General features: G+C 41.8%; 1 protein-coding gene across 1 annotated transcript; it reads left to right on the plus strand.

The window, feature by feature from the left end:
* Positions 1 to 3,075: 3,075 nt before the first annotated feature.
* Positions 3,076 to 7,918, plus strand: Uqcrfs1 (ubiquinol-cytochrome c reductase, Rieske iron-sulfur polypeptide 1). The gene is made up of 2 exons (XM_021180277.3): positions 3,076 to 3,389; positions 7,026 to 7,918. The coding sequence occupies exons 1-2, from the start codon at positions 3,176 to 3,178 to the stop codon at positions 7,634 to 7,636; spliced, it is 825 nt and encodes a 274-aa protein (XP_021035936.1). The 5' UTR covers positions 3,076 to 3,175; the 3' UTR covers positions 7,637 to 7,918.
* Positions 7,919 to 19,355: the final 11,437 nt, after the last annotated feature.

Genomic DNA, 19,355 nt, shown 5'->3' on the forward strand with positions numbered 1-19,355 from the left:
TTGGGTGTTTTGTTCCCAATTCTAAGAAGGTGCACAGTGTCCACACTTTGGTCTTCATTCTTCTTGAGTTTCATGCGTTTATCAAATTGTATCTTATATCTTGGGTATCCTAAGTTTTGGGCTAATATCCACTTATCAATGAATACATATTGTGTGAGTTCTTTTGTGATTGTGTTACTTCACTCAAGATGATGCCCTCCAGGTCCATCCATTTGGCTAGGAATTTCATAAATTCATTCTTTTTAATAGCTGAGTAGTACTCCATTGTGTAAATGTACCATAATTTCTGTATCCATTCCTCTGTTGAGGGACATCTGGGTTCTTTCCAGCTTCTGGCTATTATAAATAGGGCTGCTATGAACATAGTGGAGCATGTGTCCTTTTTACCGGTTGGGACATCTTCTGGATATATGCCCAGGAGAGGTATTGCTGGATCCTCCGGTAGTACTATGTCCAATTTTCTGAGGAACCGCCAGACTGATTTCCAGAGTGGTTGTGTCATGAACATTTTTAATGCAGCTTTGGGTCGGAGTGTGTTCTTCCCACTGATGGTAGCTGGTGGAGCCATCTTACAATCCCAGCTCCCTTGAGAATCAGGTACACAGACCTTCTTGGAGCCTATTTGCACTTTGATCTGGGTCCTGGTCCAACTTAGACCGGTGATAAAATTCCGTTGGGCTTTAGTTTATTTAGATTTCTGTTTTCTTAATTAAGAAAATAAGTTATCAGACTGAAAGTGTCTTCTTTTCAAAAAGAAAAAAAGAAAACAAAAACAGACAGAGAATAGGCAGCTTCTTCAGCATGAGTGATTTGCACTCTACAAAATCTGTCTTAATATTTAATCCCATAGCAACATCACTAGGAGGTCAGGGTTTGAGGAGCTGACTGAGGGAAGCTGTTCCCTTGTGTTGCTTCATCTTCTACCATGTATGAACACAGTATCCTTCCTACAGAGAACACAGCAATAGGACACCTTCTTTGAAGAAGGGAGTTGTACTGGTCAGCCAACTCTCCCTACTGGTCCCTTCATCGTGGACTTCCAGTTTCCAGATCTATACGAAACTTTTTTTTTTTTGATTCTTTGAAAATTATCCAGTCTCAAGAAATTTTTAAAAAAATGGCTGGTGAGATGGTTCAGCGGGTAAAGGTGAGTGGTAATCTGAGGTCTATCCTCAAGACCTGTGAGATAGGAGAGGACAGACTCCCACAAGGTGTCCCCTGACCTCCAAATGTACAGGATGGGACACTTGTGCCATGGTGTGTATAGGACACAATTGCAAACACATATAAGTAACTAACTAGTCTTAGAAATTTAGTGATAGCAGCATAGCCAAGATAGCAACAGTAGGAAAGGAACTTACCAGGTTTCTGTTAGTTTTGAAAAGCAGGTGAACTGAAGCCCAAAGCTTGAAAACATTTCAGTAAAATGCAATGGGCCATCCTGGCTCTTGTAGGAGAACTGGCCTCTGACATCCTCAAAAACTGATGAAGAAGAGACCTATTCCTGGCCCTGGCTCGTCTTTGTTGTTTCTCAGCTAAGGCTGTCTGTCCTGGGCCAGCTCAGATGTATATGGTGTCATATGCATCTGGAACGCTCCATGGTCCATCTCTGGACAAGCACTGGCACCACCAGCAGCAGTTGGTATCTAGCTGGGGATTCGGTTCCATCATGAGACAGAGCCACAGGCAGGGGCAGTTTGGGGTGAAGACCTCCATCTGGGGATTCATCTGAGAGAGAAAAGGTTAGATTGATCTCTGCCATGGTGGATATTCACTCCTGGTTCCTTAGGTGAGATCTACATGGACTGAATGTTTCTTTGGGGTTATCCCAGGTCCTGTCCCTGTTCAGAACATAACTGAATGAAGTGACAGTGACAAGAAAGGACCCAGACTAGCCAGCAAGTATCCTCCCTGGCTAAGGACACCTGCAATCATTCTTCTGTGAGGGCCCGGATCTCCTGGGTGTTGTTTTACATTGCTACTATAACAAACATAATGTCTTAAAACAACACTACATTGTTTTACAATTCCAAAGGTTTAGAAACCAGCCAAGGTCCTAGAGTCCATGTATTATACAAGCATCATATCACAATCATGCCAGAGTGTGCAGTGCTTAAATTCTTAGTTTTTATTTTTTACTAGGTTTTTTAAACCCTAAAAGAATAAACGAAGTAGTCGGCATAGAGAAAGTTGTATGGATGAGAACTTCATTCTTTGAAAGTGAATGCCATCTCTATACTCAATTGTCTGTGTGAACTTGAAATCAAGTTTGTTCTACTTGGAAAAGTGGAGATTGTCAAGTGTAAGAGGGATTAACGTTTATTAGCATCTCACAGAGACTTTGTTAGTGGTGTAGTCAGAACTGAAAGAGAAGTTAGAAAGCTGGCAGTTTTCTCACTATGTGAAGGAGAGTAAGAGTCTCTTTTGTACTCTTTTGTACTGCCGAACATCACTTGGGAAAACCCACTTGTTCAGAAAAAAATCCTCAGGGGTCTACAATACTTCACTGCCTCCTGGCAATCCATGCCGAGCAAAGGGTCTAAGGACCAGGTCCTTCACTGGTAAAATGCTGGTATCAATGGTGTTATTTCATCAAGATCATAATTACAAATGAACAACGAAGGAAACTACCAAATCAAAAGCGTAGAAGATGATGAATAATCGTAAGCCACCGTTTTGGTTTTTTTGTTTGTTTGTTTTTGTCAAACCTTGCATATAGGTTACTGCCTTTTTTGTTGTAAGAAGATCAAAATCGTCTTGGCAAAAGACAAAAAGCGGCCGGTATTTATTCTAGGTGATAGGCGTTAGGAAGTAGTAGTAGCCTGTTGTTTTCTCATGCCTCGGTCGTCCCCGATTTAAGGTTTTAGCCCTAAATGAAGAATCTCAATCACGACCACAAGAACTCCCTCCTGACTTCAGTTTTCCTGGGGCAGGGCAACCGAGTCAGACACCTGAGAGTCAGCTCTAGGCCCTGCCCTTTCCTGCCCCGGCCCCAACCTGCGCCCGAAGCCACGCCCCTAACGCGGCGTCCCTCCGGATTCGCTCAGCCTTGCGAAACGCCCTTTCCGGCGTCGCGCTGACGTCACAAGCCCTGCGCCTCCCGCTCCTCTTGGGGCCGTCGTTCGAACGGAAGGTCGTCCTTGTGACCGACGAGGTGGTTGGAGCAGCTGTCGCCATGTTGTCGGTCGCCGCCCGCTCGGGCCCGTTCGCGCCCGTCCTATCGGCCACGTCCCGCGGGGTGGCGGGCGCGCTGCGGCCTCTGCTGCAAGGCGCGGTGCCCGCCGCCTCGGAGCCACCTGTTCTGGACGTGAAGCGACCCTTCCTGTGCCGCGAGTCGCTGAGTGGCCAGGCCGCGGCCCGGCCTTTGGTGGCCACGGTGGGCCTGAACGGTGAGCCGGCTTCCGAGTACCCCGATCTCGTTCCCTGCGGCGGCGGAGGGCGGTGTGCTGGGATGTGGTGGGCCGGCCGCGGCGACCTTGGCAGGCCGAGCGCCTCCCGGAGCAGGCGGGCTCACGGTGACGGGATGCGGCTGGGATGCTCCGGTAGCTGCATCCCCCAGGAGTCAGGAGCCGGTCTGCACGTCAGTCTAGGTTCCCTCCTCAGGCTACACTTGACTTTCTTGATTAAGATCGGCCTCCCTGTATCACGGCTAAGATACTGTTGGTTACAGGAATTTGACCTTGGGCAAGTTTCCTCGTTACCACAACTTTGTAGGGGGGTTGTGAGTCTTACACTAGAGATTTCTATGTAAAACCATTGGTACGGTTTAGACGATAAGTGTTCAAAAATAGAAATTGTAAAAATACAAACAAAAAAACACAACAACCATGTAGGAAGTTGTCAGTGTACTGGTACAGCCGCTTTTCAGCATCTTAACTCCCTAGCAGCCCCATCCCTATAGACACAAAACCAGCCCTCTCAGTTCCACTGTAGGGGATCAGCAGTGGTTTCAGGTACCAGGCTCTACGGCTTTCATAATCTTACTTAGTCGTGAAGGCGAGGCAGTCAGAAATACTTTTTTTAAAATACAGAAAACAGACCCATCAGAGGTGAAGTGACCCACACAGTGGGAATCTATGCAGTGTGGTCTCTTCCTAGTTTATCTAAGTCTGTGCTTCACATTCCCTTGTGACTTAAAAATCTAGAAAGCTTTCTGGTGTCTCCTGAAATGTGGGAAGCTGCACTGGGCTCGTTGGTTTCTGCTCCGATAGTTGACTGACTCTTCACTTTTTCAAGTAGATTGAACCTTGATTTCAAGTTCACAGGGACCATTGAGTTTAGAAACATCATTCACTTTAAAAGAATGAAGATCACATCCATATAGCTTTCTCCTCTATACCAAGCAAAGTAACATACTATGATTGTTCAATGTATTACCTACTTGGCACTGTTTGGGGTTGAGTTTATGACCTTTCTACGTGTCAATCAAATTGCCTTCTTAGACAGCTTTTCATTCTGCATTCATTCTCATCCTGCCTCTCTGTCTGTCTGTCCTGTCTCTCTTTGAGGCAGGGTCTCACTATGTATCCTGGGCTGTCCTCAGACTCAAAGTCTTCCTGACTGTCTTCCCAGAGCCACCATGGTTAGCTTTTCCTGCAGATTTTTAATGATCCCCACTGGGTTTGCTGTTTATCTCTATTTTAGCCATTAACCTTAATGTCAGGTCAGATTACAAATTTTACTTTTGCTGATATCTTCATGTCATTATAGCATGTTGACACTCTCCACTCTATTGTTGAGACTTCTGGCCTTGATTTAAAGGGGTAGAATAATAGCTCCTTAGTTTTTGTCTCCCAGTATCAGGTTTTGTATACATTGGAGTCAAGATCTTTTTTTCAGAGTAAATGTGAAGGGGCACTATTGGGTCTTTGAAAAACTTTTCAGGACAGAAGTGTAATAACTTACCTTGTTCTGAGTCTGCTTGGGTTAGGGGATCAGTCGGTAAGAAGTGAGGGAGGAGAAAATTGCAGAGGTGAAAGCGTCACCTCAGTTTGTCAGATTTCTGATAAAAATTGGTGGTGTGCCTGCTTCATGAAAGCATTTTCCAAACCAGACAATGTAGAAACAAAGCCAAAACCTTTCGTGAAAGCATACTTTACATTGTAGCTTAATTGCCCGTTAAAATCCATCTGGGTGACTATGGAAAGATAGGTAGTGACAAAATGGGTGGATTCAGATTGAAAGTGTGTGGAGGAAAATGTCTGAATTATGGGAGCATCTTTTTCATGTAAATTTCTAAGTACCTTGGCTTTACAACTACAAAAAGTTTACCTGCCTTAGATTTCCTCTATTTTGAGGTGATAGTTCAATAACTGATCACGTATCATGTTGGAATTAAATTAAGCATCTATGCTTAATATAACTTGTGCAAATTATATAGAAAATGACTTTTGAAACAATTTCCTAAAGGTCCCTTGATTGATAATGGTGATGTGTAACTTGCTGTATAGAGAACAGTTGATAACTGGATTTCTTTTGTCAGCAAAACTCTTGCAAATGAGTCATTCTGTGTAGTGTTTTTAGTTACCTTCTATTGTTAGGAAGTGGTGGTTATGGGTACTGTTCAATGTAAAACTGTGAACTTGGCTCCTTTCTGTTTTAGGTGTGCAACAATTTTTTTTTTTTTTTTTTTTTAAAGAGTGATTCCAGGCATTGTCCTGGAGGAGTAATTCTTACTTGATTCCAAATGCCAGTTAACACCATCACATTGATATTAGGTAGAGTAATACATATTCATGTGGTGTGAGTCTGAAAAGTCCTAATTGTCACTACACATGTCTTGGTTTCTCCCCCAAAATGATAGGGTTATCAGAAATGTAATTTTGGTAGTTTTCATTCTTGTTTGAACTCATGTAAAAAGTAGGTGAAATATTAATATTTGGGTATTGAAGTCTCTTAGGATGAGACCTTTAAAGACCAAGATAGTAATGCCACTTACAGTGGCATTGTATGTTATGAGTAGATCTTTGTTTTGAAAACTTTTTTTCTGAAAATAAAAGTTTGTTTTTTTGTTTTTTGTTTTTTGTTTTTTTCTGAGATAGGGTTTCTCTGTGTAGCCCTGGCTGTCCTGGAACTCTCTTTGTAGACCAGGCTGGCCTCAAACTCAGAAATCCACCTGCCTCTGCCTCCTGAATGCTGGGATCAAAGGTGTGCGCCACCACGCCCGGCCAAAATAAAAATTTTAACATCCTTCTTTTTTACCCTAAAAAAGTAAATGTGGTGGTAGTTCCTAAAACATACATTTTGCAAGGGTTCATATTTTCATACATATAATTGTATCTATTATTTTATGAGGAAATACTTTCTAAACATAGTTAGAGTCGTGTCAGTAGTCCATTCTTTTGTCAGATATTTACAAATGGCATGAGAGAGAGGACATGTCACTTCTGCTTTCAAAGTTTATGCAAACAGTAAATGTTTTTTCATTTGTCACAAAACATTTGGCCCATTTTATGACCTCCAGGAAAAGTGCCCCACTCAGAGTCCACAGTATGAAAAAGATATATTTTATAGGTGTTGTTACTCTACCAAAGGGGGAGATATATGAAAGTTACCTCTTTTTATTCTTATTAAATTTAATAATTACTTTGCAGATTTTATTGAGTGCTGCTACCTGTTCTAATAGTTGTTATCCTCTGACACTAGAGGCTTTCTTTGAAGATAAAGTAATATCAATTTGTGCCCTGGAATTTATAATTATCAATCCTTTAGTTTTCTATAAAATATACCAAAAAACACACGAGGCTTATTGTGTTGTAATTAGTATGTTACAAACTTTTAGCTAGTAGTTTTTCAGAAAGCACATAGCAGAGATACAAGGCTAGGCTGAGTGAGATGGTCACACAGCATTTTGTAAGGTGGACTAAGTTTTAGTGTAGTTGGATAGTCTACCTAAGCAATTGTTTTTTTAAACTTAAATATCTGTTTACTGTGTTATTTGCCATTATAACTCAAAAGTCTTTGCTAATGTGTACCCTTTTCAAGACATGCTTTTAATTATGTTGTTTTTTCTTTTTGTCTTGCAGTTCCTGCTTCTGTTCGTTTTTCCCATACAGATGTCAAGGTGCCCGACTTCTCTGACTATCGTCGTGCTGAAGTTCTCGATAGCACAAAATCTTCTAAAGAAAGCAGTGAGGCTAGAAAAGGCTTCTCTTACCTGGTAACTGCAACTACTACGGTGGGTGTGGCTTACGCAGCCAAAAATGTGGTCTCCCAGTTTGTCTCCAGCATGAGTGCTTCTGCTGATGTACTGGCCATGTCGAAGATCGAGATCAAGTTGTCTGATATTCCTGAAGGAAAGAACATGGCTTTTAAATGGAGAGGCAAACCTCTGTTTGTGCGCCATAGAACCAAGAAGGAGATTGACCAGGAAGCTGCAGTTGAAGTGTCCCAGTTAAGGGACCCACAGCATGATTTAGATCGAGTGAAGAAGCCTGAATGGGTTATTCTGATAGGTGTCTGTACCCATCTTGGCTGTGTACCCATTGCAAACGCAGGGGATTTTGGTGGCTATTATTGCCCCTGCCATGGGTCACACTATGACGCCTCTGGCAGGATCAGGAAGGGCCCTGCCCCTCTCAACCTGGAAGTGCCTGCCTACGAGTTCACCAGTGATGATGTAGTTGTTGTGGGTTAGACACGTGGACTCCTCAGGGCCTAGGTTTCTGTCGGTCTTCAGGTCCCCTCAGAAGAGTGGAGAGTAAGCCTTGTATACATCTAGGTTGGTTGATTTAAAATATTTAAGAATTGTTAATAATGTATTGGCAAACATTAATGTGAAGTAATTGAATTCATTGTTAAATATTATCAAGCATTAGCATAATAAAGCCACTGTTGAACATCATTAGATTCAGTCACAGACTTGAAAGGTGCAATGTCTTTGATAGCTAATTCTAATAAAACATTACAGATTGTTGTATTGGTGTTCTCATCTAAATTTCTTTTCGTATCTTGAACTTGAGAAAAGGTGGGGACATTACTTTTCACTTCAAAGTGGATAGGAAAATCATTTTGATATCTAATATTTTTCTATTTTGATATTAAACCTTTCACAGTTATGGAAGTATGTATTATTTTATTGAAATATTTTCACTTTAAAGACTGAATTTTACTCTCTAGCCAAACTGGCCTCAAACTTGTAATCTTCCTCTGCTTGCTGGGTATAGGATGAGAGGCATGTGCCATCACATCTAGTTCTTAAGTTTGTCTCAAAATTAAAACTAACAAGACTGCCTTGAAAGGCTAGAAAAGACAAGGAAGAAAAACATAAATTCAAGATATTATTCTACTCAAAGATAAACATTCCCAGTATTTATTTGCATGTTTCACTATACAACATTTTTATAGAGATGCGTTCATGGGTCGTTCTTGATGAGAATTCTATTCCCTGTGCAAACCCACTTAGTTGGGATTATTCTCTATATGGTAAAGGAAAGAACAGCTCAGGAGACAGCACAGTTGCCACAAGTCTGCTCTCATGGGATCTATAAAGCATTTGACTAGAAGGCAGAGTCTTTAGGTCGTTGGTAAAAATAAATACAAATAAAAATCTCAATTCCCTAGAGTATCATAAATGCTGGCTTTAAAGTCCTCAGATCTGCCTTTAGCCAAGCTTTCAGGTTGCTAACATTGTCTAATGTTTTGGATTTGGTCTGCCCCAAACCCTTTGTATTTGTCCATGACAGAGAGTCCTGTCCTGCCTTAAAGTTGTTAAACCAGCCATCATTTTGCTTGTGGATAAATCTCCCAGCAAGCAGTAATCATGCTGGCAGAGATTTGCAGGGAGTTTTAGTAAAAACTAGAATTACCCTTTTATATCACAAGTGTTTAACCGCTCCCCTCCCAACACACACACAGTATTTTGCCTGCTTATTTTAATAAACATGAATCGCATTGCCTGTAGCCTATCAGTTGGTGTTGGAAAGTTCTTTTTCCATCTTGGAAGTCTCAGTTCTGTTGACAGTTTTCAAAACAGCTATTTATTACCAGTGGTCCCATCAAAGGTCTCCATATTCTCACCACATCAGAGAATAGGTGTTGTTCCATTTAAATCTTTCCAAGTTGCTTCAGTGGGGTACCAATAATCCTGGATAGTCCATCCGGACGCTGGGCCCATTACCTGAGTTGAAGTTTCAGTCTGCCATCTGAGTCTCCTCAGATACAGACCTGGACCACTATACCTTGCTTACTTGGTCACCTGCTGAGAACCCAGGACAGTGATGCAATGTAGGACTGAAATCCTCAGCACTGTAGTATGGTAAGCCTGGATTTCTAGCCAGTAGCCCACGGGGACCCACTACCTATCTATATACTTGGTTTTGAATAGGTGATTGTGTATTCATAATTAGAAACTTAAGTGAACAGCTCATTGACTAAGGGGACTTGAGACCTTAATTTGATTTAGAGACTCATGGAGGAAAAGAGGTGCATATTTGTTCTCTGGGTCCAGTATGTATCATCTAGCCTTGCAATCAGTAGCTACCTGGTTTTTTGCCTCTAGCCTGCATATAGCTATATCTGTATCATGTAAGCCAGTCAGGTACATCCCTTTTGTAACATATTCTCTACTGATTCTAGTCTAGAGAACACGGAGTAATACAGGGTGGAAGGGTTTTCTTTTACTTCAGTTTCTGAGAATTTCAGTCCCTTGTGGCAAAATAAATAAATAAATAAAATTCCTTATAGAGCATAACATGTACCATTTCAATGGCAAACATGTCATCTATGTAAAATGCCCTCATAGGCTCATGTGTTTGAATACTTGGTGTAAATTAGGTAGCTGTAACCTACCTGAAGGAGGGCCCTGGCGGTAACAAGTTCCTGGAGGTGGGCCTTTCAGAGTTCTAGCCTTAGTCATAGTTATGGCTGCCCTCTGCTTTTTGCTCTGCTGTCTTGTGCATTCATTCTTGTCACCATGGACTGAGCTCCAAACTACCTTGGCTCCAGCTTCCATGTTTGTATGTTTATGAATCTAGGCATCTGGAGGTAGGTCATTATGGTGATTCTTGGTACAGATATCATCTCACCTTTATCGGGTGGGTGTTTGGATCTTTGTCAGGTTGTGGGTCAGCCAAATGATGCTTGGTTTCCAGTGATGGGGCCACTCTGGGGCTTGGGGTTCAGACTTCAAGTGGCACCAGATCAACATAGTGATCAATAGTTGTACAGGTAAGAAAAAAGGGGACTGGCTTTGCATGTTTCTAACTGGGCTTCTGGGTCAGTCTCCATGTTCTCCTGGGACTCAGCATTGGGTCTGGTGGCAGACAGTTGCAAGGGTGATCTGGCTTTGGGAGTCCCTACCTAAAGTTCTGGCTCAGACTCCAAGCTGTGCTGTCATAGATTGTCAAAATGAGTGAGGTGAGCAGGTAGTGGTGAGGGGGACTGGCTGTGGAGGGCTCTAACTAGGATCCTGACTACAGCTTCATGTGGCCCTGGGCTTAGTTGTGGACAAACTGGCTTACAGTAGAGGGGGTGAGTTGAGTTAGAACTGGCTCTGGGAATTCCCATGTGAAGTTCTGGTTCAAACTCCAAAAACTATATTAACCAAAAGGAAAAGTTTAGGTTCCATTGGGTGGTGTCTTGGGTTACTATTGCTGTGATGAAACACCATGACCAAAAGCAACTTGCAGGGACAGGGAGTATTTAACTCACAGTTCCGTGCAAAGGTTCATCAAACACAGTGAGGGCAGGAACCTGGAAGGAGGAGCTGATGCAGAGGCCATGGAGGAATGCTGCTCATTAGTTTGTTCCTCGTGGCCTTAGCCTGCGTTCTTAAAGAACCCACGACCACCAGCCCGGGGCAAGAGCCTGGGCTCTCCCATATTAATCAGTAATCAAGAAAATGCCCTACAGGCTTGTCTGAAATCTGATTTCATAGAGGCATTTTCTCAGTAGACTCCCTCCTCTTATATGACTAGCTTGTGTCAAGTTGATATAAAACTAGCCAGCACAGTCAATTTATATCTGGAAAATAAGGAGCCTTTTAATTGGAAAAGGACATTTTTGTGGATTGTCCTGGTGCTGTTTGTATTCTGATGTTAATTCTGCTTCCTCAAGAGGGGCTGCCCCGGACTAGGAGTGGATCACTTACTCCGGTGATTTCATGTGAACCTTCTCCGAATTTTAACTGGTCAAATAAAGGATAGAGCCTGTGATTGGGCAGCAGAAGAGAAAGGTAGAGCTGGAGGTTTTAGAGAGTGGAGGAAGACAGAGGAAGGGGAGGTGGAAGGAAGATGGAGCAGAACCACATGGCCTGGAGAAGCCACAAGTAGCAAGGGATCCCATAGCTGGGAAATAGAGTAGTGTAGTGGTAAATCTACCCAATATAGGCGTGCAGCTTATAAATATTGAAAAAACAAAAATTAGCTAGCACACGTGGGTCATCTATGTGTGGCATACATCTGAATGGTTAGAAGGACAGCTCATTATGTTGAGGAATGAGTTTCGTAACATGCATTGTTTCTTCTTGGGACTGGCTATGTGTCATGACAAGGGTCGTAGCCTGGGATCTGCTAAGTCAAGTGTGGAGTTCTCTATGGGAATGTTGGGAACCCCTAAGACTGCAGTTGGGGCTTGTTATGGTTAACTCCTTATCTCCTTATGGTGAGATAGGTTCTAACTGAGAGTTAACAGTGTCTTCATTCTACTTACCCTTCCACGAGACAATAGCAGTCATGCTGTAATGCTAAAATAGCTCACACGGCCATTGTCTCAGGATGGCATCTAAACATTTACTTAAGCTTCTTAAAGTCTATAAGAAGGAACAGCACATATTTAGATCTATTGATAAGTATGACCCATTGTAAAATTGTTATGTGGAAAATAAATCAACATTACTTCTTGTGTCTTCACTGTAAATAAATTGTGGTTAGTAAAGATTTTTGATGAAGAAGTCAAAACTATACAATAGAGTAAAGACAGCATCTTCAGCAGATGTTGCTAATTTAACTGGAAGAATGCAAATAGATCCTTATCTATCGCCCTGCATAAAACTCAAGTCCAAGTAGACCAAAGACCTCAACATAAAACCAGATACACTGAGCCTGATAGAAGAAAGTGGGGAATAACTTGGAACACACTGACACAGGAGATAACTTCTTGAACACCAACAGCTCAGGCACCAAGATCAACAATAAATGGGACGTCATGAAATTAAAAAGCTGCTCTAAGGCAAAAGACACTGTCAAAAGGACAAAACCCTTGACGCTGCTCCACCTCTGTAGGTTTTCTTGTGGTGTCCTTGACCTCTCTGGCTCCTTCAGCCCTTCCTCTGCCTGCTCCTCAGGATTCCCCAAACTCCACTTAATGTTTGGCTGTGAGTTTCTGAATCTGTTTCTGTCAGTTGCTGGCTGAAGCCTCTCTGATGACAGTTATGCTAGGCTTCTGTTTGCAAGTATAGCAGAATGCCATTAGTAATAGTCTCCTGCCGGGCGTGGTGGTGCACGCCTTTAATCCCAGCACTTGGGAGGCAGAGGCAGGCAGATTTCTGAGTTCCAGGCCAGCCTGGTCTACAAAGTGAGTTCCCGGACAGCCAGGGCTACAGAGAAACCCTGTCTCAAAAAACAACAACAACAACACAACAAAATAGTAGTCTCCCTCCCATGGCATGGGTCTCAAGCTGGACCAGTCACTAGTTGGCCCTTTTCTCAAAGTCTGCTGCATCTTTTACCCCTGCACATCTTGTTGGCAGGACAAATTGTGAATCTAAGGTTTTGTGGCTGGGTTGGTGTCCCAATCTCTCTATTGGAAGTCTTGCCTGGTCATAGATGGCCAGTTCAGCCTTCAGATCTTCCATTGCTAGGAGCCTTAGCTAGGATCACTCTCACAGACTCCTAGGAGTTTCCATTGTCCTGGGTTTCTAGCTCGACCCAGAGATGCCCTTTGCTAATCCAGTAGTCTCCCTCCATCTTCCCCCCACCTAATCTCTCCTGTTCCCATCCCCAACCCTTCCCCACACACTCCCCTCCTTCCATCCACTCCCATGTCTAGTCTATTTCTCCTCAGTGAGATTCGAGTAATCTCCTCTTGGGCCCTCCTTGTTACTTAGCTTCTTGGCTCTGTGGTTTGTAGCATGGTTATCCTGTACTTTATACTAATTTCTACTTATAAGTGAGTGCATAGCATGCTTGTCTTTCTGGGTCTGGGTTACCTCACTCAGGATGATAGTTTGTAGTTCCATGTACTTGCCTGCCAGTTTCATTATGCCACTGTTATTAATAGTTGAGTAGCACTCCACAGTGTAAACAAATTACTCCACTGTGTAAACAAATTACTCCACTGTGTAAACAAATTACATTTTCTTTATCCATTTTTTAGTTGAGGAACATCTGAGTTGTTTCCAGTTTTTGGCTATTACAAATAAAGCTACTATGAACATAGTTGAGCAAGTGTCTTTGTGGTGTGATAGAGCATCTTTTGGGTATATCCCAGATGTGGTATAGCTGGGTCCTGAGGTAGAACTATTCTCAATTTCCTGAGAAACCTCCAAATTGATTTCAAAAGTGATTGTACAAGTTTGCATTCCCCACCCCCAGCAATGGAGGAGTGTCCCCTTGCTCCACATCCTAGACACCATGAGCTGTTGCTTTAGTTTTTGATCTTAGCCATTCTGATGGGTGTAACATGGAATCTCACAGTCATTTTGATTTGGATTTCCCTGATGACTAAGGATGCTGAACATTTCTTTAAGTGCTTCTCGGCCATTAGAGATCCCTCTGAAAATTCTGATTATATCTGTACCCCATTTAAAAAATTGGATTATTTGATTTGTTGATTGATGTCTAATTTCTTGAGTTATATTTTAGATGCCAGCTCTCTGTCAGATGTGAAACTATACAGGATTGTTTGAGCAATCCTGGGTTTTTGTTTTTCCATTATGACGTTGAGTCTTGTTCTTTCAAAGTCTGTTAAGAATTGTGAAATTATGATGTTGATTGTGTTGAATCTGTAGATGGCTTTTGATAGAATGGTCATTTTTAGTGTGTTCATCCTACAGATCCATGAGCATGGAAGGTCATTCCATCTTCTGATATCTTCCACAATTTCTTTCTTCGAAGATAAGTTATGATACCGATCTTTCACTTGCTTAGTTAGAATTACACCAAGGTATTTCATATTATTTGTGGCTATTGTGAAGGGTGTTGTTTCCCTAATTTCCTTCTCAGCCCATTTATCATTTGTATAAAGGAGGGCTATTGACTTCTTTCAGTTATTTTTGTCTCCTACTACTTTGCTGAAGTTGTTTATCAGTTATAGGAGTTCTCTGGTAGAATTTTGGGGGTCACTTATGTATATAATCATATCAACTGTGAATAGCAATACCTTCAAGTCTTCCTTCCCAATATGTAACCCCTTGATCTCTTTTAGTTGTCTTATTGGTCTTGCTCAAGTACTAGGTTGAATAGCTATGGAGAGTGGACAGCCTTGTCTTGTTCCTGATTTCAGTGGAATTGTTTTTAAGTTTCTCTCCATTTATTTTGATATTGACTATTGGCATGCTGTATATTGCTTTGATATGTTTAGGTATGTGCCTTGAATTTTTTTTATCTCTCCAACACTTTTATCATGAAGGGGTGTTGTATTTTGTCAAAGGGTTTTCCAGCATCTAATCAGATAATCATGTTTTTTTTATTTCAGTTTCTTTATATAGTGTATTATGTTGATGGGTTTTTACATATTGAACCATCCCTGCATCTTTGGGATGAAGCCTACTTGATCATGGTGGATGATGCTTTTGATGTGTTCTTGGATTCAGTGTCTGAGTATTTTATTGAGTATCCTTGCATCAATGTTCATAAGGGAAATGGGTCTGAAATTTTTTAAAGATAGTTTTTCAAAATGTAATTTGCTTTATTTTTGAAACAAGATCACTCTACATAGCCCTGGCTGGCCTGGAATTCACTATCTATATCAGGCTGGTCTTGATTCACAGAGCGAGCTCCACCTGCTTCTGCCTCTCGGATGGACCACCATGCTGGCTTCAAAATGTAATTTAGAAAAAAAAAAAGTCCTGAAATAAGTCAAAAGAAATTAATAATTAATAGAAAACAAAGATTCTAAATTAATGTCTGTGACATAATAAGATATAAACAAGCTTCCACAAAATCTATTTTTATATTATTTCCTGAGAAATACTATAATATTTGATGGGCTGTTGAAATAAGGGTTGGTTACTAAAAAATACTTTGGTCACATATTTTTATAAGATACTTAGATTTTAGATATCTTCATAGAGTGATTAGTTAATATTTCAAGTATAACATACACATTTGGTGTAGTTTGTCATCAACAATAATAGGTGGGTTTTAGTACAATGGGTATGTCTGTGACGAAACTGTAAGCTAAGTAATTAAGAAATAATTTATATAATATGGTATGTAGATAACATTCTTGAATACTTTATTATATGTCAGGGCACTCATATCTATTTCTTAAAGATAGTAGTCCCTTTCCAAATCTGTAGATTCTGAGACAAAGCCATCTCAACTGGAAGAAACTGTCTCTAAGGCGTTCACCAACAGATACAACTAAATAGGAAAAATAAAATAAGTGAATACATAAGCTGCCTTGTTTGCCCTTGCCATATAGTCTCCTGCAGGCAACCAAAAGGAAGGAACAAGCCATCTTGGAGAATTCCCTTATCCCTACTACAGAAACAAAGGGACGCTTGGGAAGCTAGGGCCAGAGAAGGATGTGTTGTGCAAGAAGGGGGCAATTAGCTTACCCTCGCCAACCTCAGGGAGAGGAAGGGGTAGAAGGCCAACACAATCCCTTCTAGTTCCCTCTTAGAAAAGACAGGCTGGATGGAGCCCAGGGGCATCTGATTGTCTCACATTGGCACAATCCAAACTTTCTTTGAAGAAGAAAGCAAAGACATATCTAAAAATTATTCTGTTTTGCTCAGTATTAGGACCTCATCTAACATGTCTAGTAAGAAGTGTACTTTGATGTAACCTAAGATGGATATCGACACAGTATCCATCCAGGCAAATATCAACTGAGGCAAAGGATTTCTTGGCTCTCTAGCCTGCAAGATGGGTTTGAAGGTTTTAAAGCACTCATCTCTGCATGTTTCTGAACACCCTATTCTCCTTTAAAAGAGATCCTCTAAACTATGGGGCAGCCTGCACCACATGCCTACTCTTCAATATGCTGGAGACAATAAGGACTCGTGAACAGGCAGCCAGATGTTATAGTGCCAGGTCTAGTTCCTAGATGTCAGACACTGAGCACGGTCATTCTACCTCCTGTGTGTCCCAAGAACCTTTAAAATGGGATCACTCAGAACTTCAGATGAACCCAAAGAGAAAGGACCTTTGGAATTAGTCTCTTGTTAAGTGTTAGATGCTATGGCTAATCAACACCAATAACTCGACAAGACCACTAGGAAAGAAGACCTCCCCGATTCCCAGAATTTCAGCTTAAAATCGGAAATAATAGTCTTAACTCAGGTGCCCACGTGAAAAGAAAAGGGACATTAACTCAAAGTAATTTCCAAATATCCTTTCTCAGTGACCCAGGCTTAATGGAGGTGGAAGAGGGGAAGGAGGAGAGAAGGGAGGGAGACTTTTTCACCTGCTGTGCGGGCTTTACAATTTACAGGAAACCACAAAGGCTGTCAGATGTCATTGTGAGACAGTTTAACTGATTCTTTCCCTAAGGAAGGTAAATGAGTCCCAGGTTGTCTCCATTGTAAATCACAGAGAGGTTTTCTAATTCACATTTGTGCCTGCTGAAAGCAAGGTAAACTGAGGAAAGCACCCCCTCCCTCCAGACTCCAATTTCAAGAGGAGTCTCAATAGTTTTTTTTTGTTCCATACTAATTTTAGGATTTATTCTTTTATTTCTGTGAAGAATGCTGTCGGAATTCCTATTGGGATTGCATTGAATCTGTACACCGCTTTTTGTAGAATGATCACCTTCACAGGGACGTCAAATGAAAACTAAGAGACGAAGAAGGACGTTTCATTCTAATGAAGGACCATATCTCGGCTTTCTCTCAGCCGCGCTTCATTTGACTTCTTACGTGTCGTATCGCCTTGACTATCACATTTTAGTTTAAGTTTCTTTTCCGAATCAGAAAGCCTGTATCTTGATTTCTCTGTAACTTAGCATGTTTTTATCACATCACTAGGACCACTCAGAACCCGCTGCTTTCCCTGAGGTTTCGGTGGGAATTCTGGAGCACACTGTCTGCTTTATCCTTTCATTCCAGTAGGGGGCAGCAGATGATAGAAGGACGGATTGGTGAGGGTTAGCTTTCTGTGTTGATGTGTTTCTGTGTGACAAGTGAGCCAGTCAATCAGAAAGCCACATGATTCATTTGTGTGTACATTTACAACAGAATTTCCATTTCCTCCAAACTGTGGGGCTTCAGAAAATAACTTCTACCCCATTGTTAGGCGTTTCCAAAGTTTGACAAGAACACAGAACTGCACACTTAAGAACAGGACTGATATCAAATCATAGTTCTTCTATAAAATGTTTACACTGTATGCTCTGTAGACTTGGATATTCAGCTAATTCAGTATGAGTTGTGGAGACTTATGTAAAGTTGATACTTAAATGATATATATATAGATATATATATATAATTGCTATGGAGGTATTTATGATACAATATCCAGATAATAGTTAACACACTATATATAATTAAGAGAATACAAAGGACTTGTGCTTAGTAAAGGAAATACCAGGGGAATATATTTGGAGAAAATAATGCTTACAGATTAAGATTTAATGGCTAGTATTCCTTTTGTCTTGTACAATGCATCAATGCATTCCATAAAAGACTTTTTTTTTTTTTTTTTTTTTTTTTTTTTTTAGACATTGTTTCTCTGTATAGCCCTGGCTGTCCTGGAACTCACTTTGTAGACCAGGCCGGCCTTGAACTCAGAAATCTGCCTGCCTCTGCCTCCCAAGTGCTGGGATTAAAGGTGTGCGCGGCACTGCCCGGCAGAAAGACTGTTTAGATGGGATGTGTGCTTTCTATCGGACTACAACCTACTTCATGCCTATCAGTGTACACCTGGCACTTTCCCTCTCTTCACAGCCCCTGAAGATTTGACTTTCAATATCGAGCCCACCTTTTCCTAGCTAAGTGACCTAGGAGAGCCACCCCGTATCTCTGACCCCCATTTCTTTTACAAAATGGCAACAGTGGAACGTGCCCTGAAGACCTCTTTTGAAAATTAAATGAGACAGTGTTTATCTTCCTTTATGTCCTCTTCCTCTGCCTTGGCCTTACTACATGTGGAAGTCACTCTTGTGAATACCTGTGTCCTGTCAGAAGGGGCTTGGCATGAGAAGGACAGAGGTCTTGGGGCACAGTGTTGAAGTTTCACTCCTGTGAGAACCACAGACAGTGTTCATGAAGATAATAGCTTGAGAAGTTCTAATTTGATGTTTGCAGCCAGTTTTAACAGGCACAGTGTTTTTCTTTCGCTTTGTCATCAAAAGAATAAACTGAGACCTGTCTAGAGTGGGTGGGACAATTGCTGACAGCCAATCTGGGTGACTTGATGGGACTGAGAGGACCCTGGGTCCAGGACACAGCTCTGCCTGCCACCCTGAAGCCTGGAACCAAACCTTGTTTGTCACAAAGCACTCTGTCCTTTCCAGAGACATTTTCCCATCCTTGACAATGCAAGTGTCTAAGTGTGGAACTGACCCATCTTCTCATGTCCTTTTGTTGATTGACACGAGAAAGGGACAGCTCATCTGTCTCTAGGGAGGAATAGAAAAGTACCCCAGGAAGCCCAAGCTGGGGGCTTCAAAGCATGAACTCTGGGGAATGTAATTCAGATCAAGACAGAAGTGTGGTGTTCTGGTGAAGCAGAAGTGAAATACAGCCGCCATCCCTGATGCCGCCCAGTAACAAAGGAAAGCACAAGAAAGAGGAGTCTAAATATCTAAAACATCTAAGCCCTTTTATGAGGCAGTCTCTTCACAGGAACCCCACAGGGCTTAACCTCATTCAGTTAGACAAGAGGGCTTCCCAGATATCCATAGGTTACCGGTAAGGTCCCAGCAAGTCCCACTCTAGAACTCTTGCCAACCCCTTGTCTGCTCCCATGGGCCTGGTGAGGGTGTCCAGGGTGTGACAGAGCAGGAAGTCTGGAGAACACTGCGTCCTAAGGGAGGGGGTTTTATTTGTGTTTCTTTTAATACATGCTGTGACTCAGGCTATCCTAGAACTCCTTAGATATCCCAGGCTGGCCCCAAACTCATAGTAACCCTCTAGCCTCAGCCTCTTAAGTGCTGCAGTTTCAGATGTGTTCTACCAGGACCAGCGAAAAGCATTGGAAACATTTAATGTAGTTTATCCATGAGTCCGTGTGCTGAGAGATTTGATGAGG

Source organism: Mus caroli, unplaced genomic scaffold (genome assembly GCF_978045245.1).
Source record: "Mus caroli unplaced genomic scaffold, Mus_caroli_1 scaffold_15, whole genome shotgun sequence".
Taxonomy (NCBI): Eukaryota; Metazoa; Chordata; class Mammalia; order Rodentia; family Muridae; genus Mus; species Mus caroli.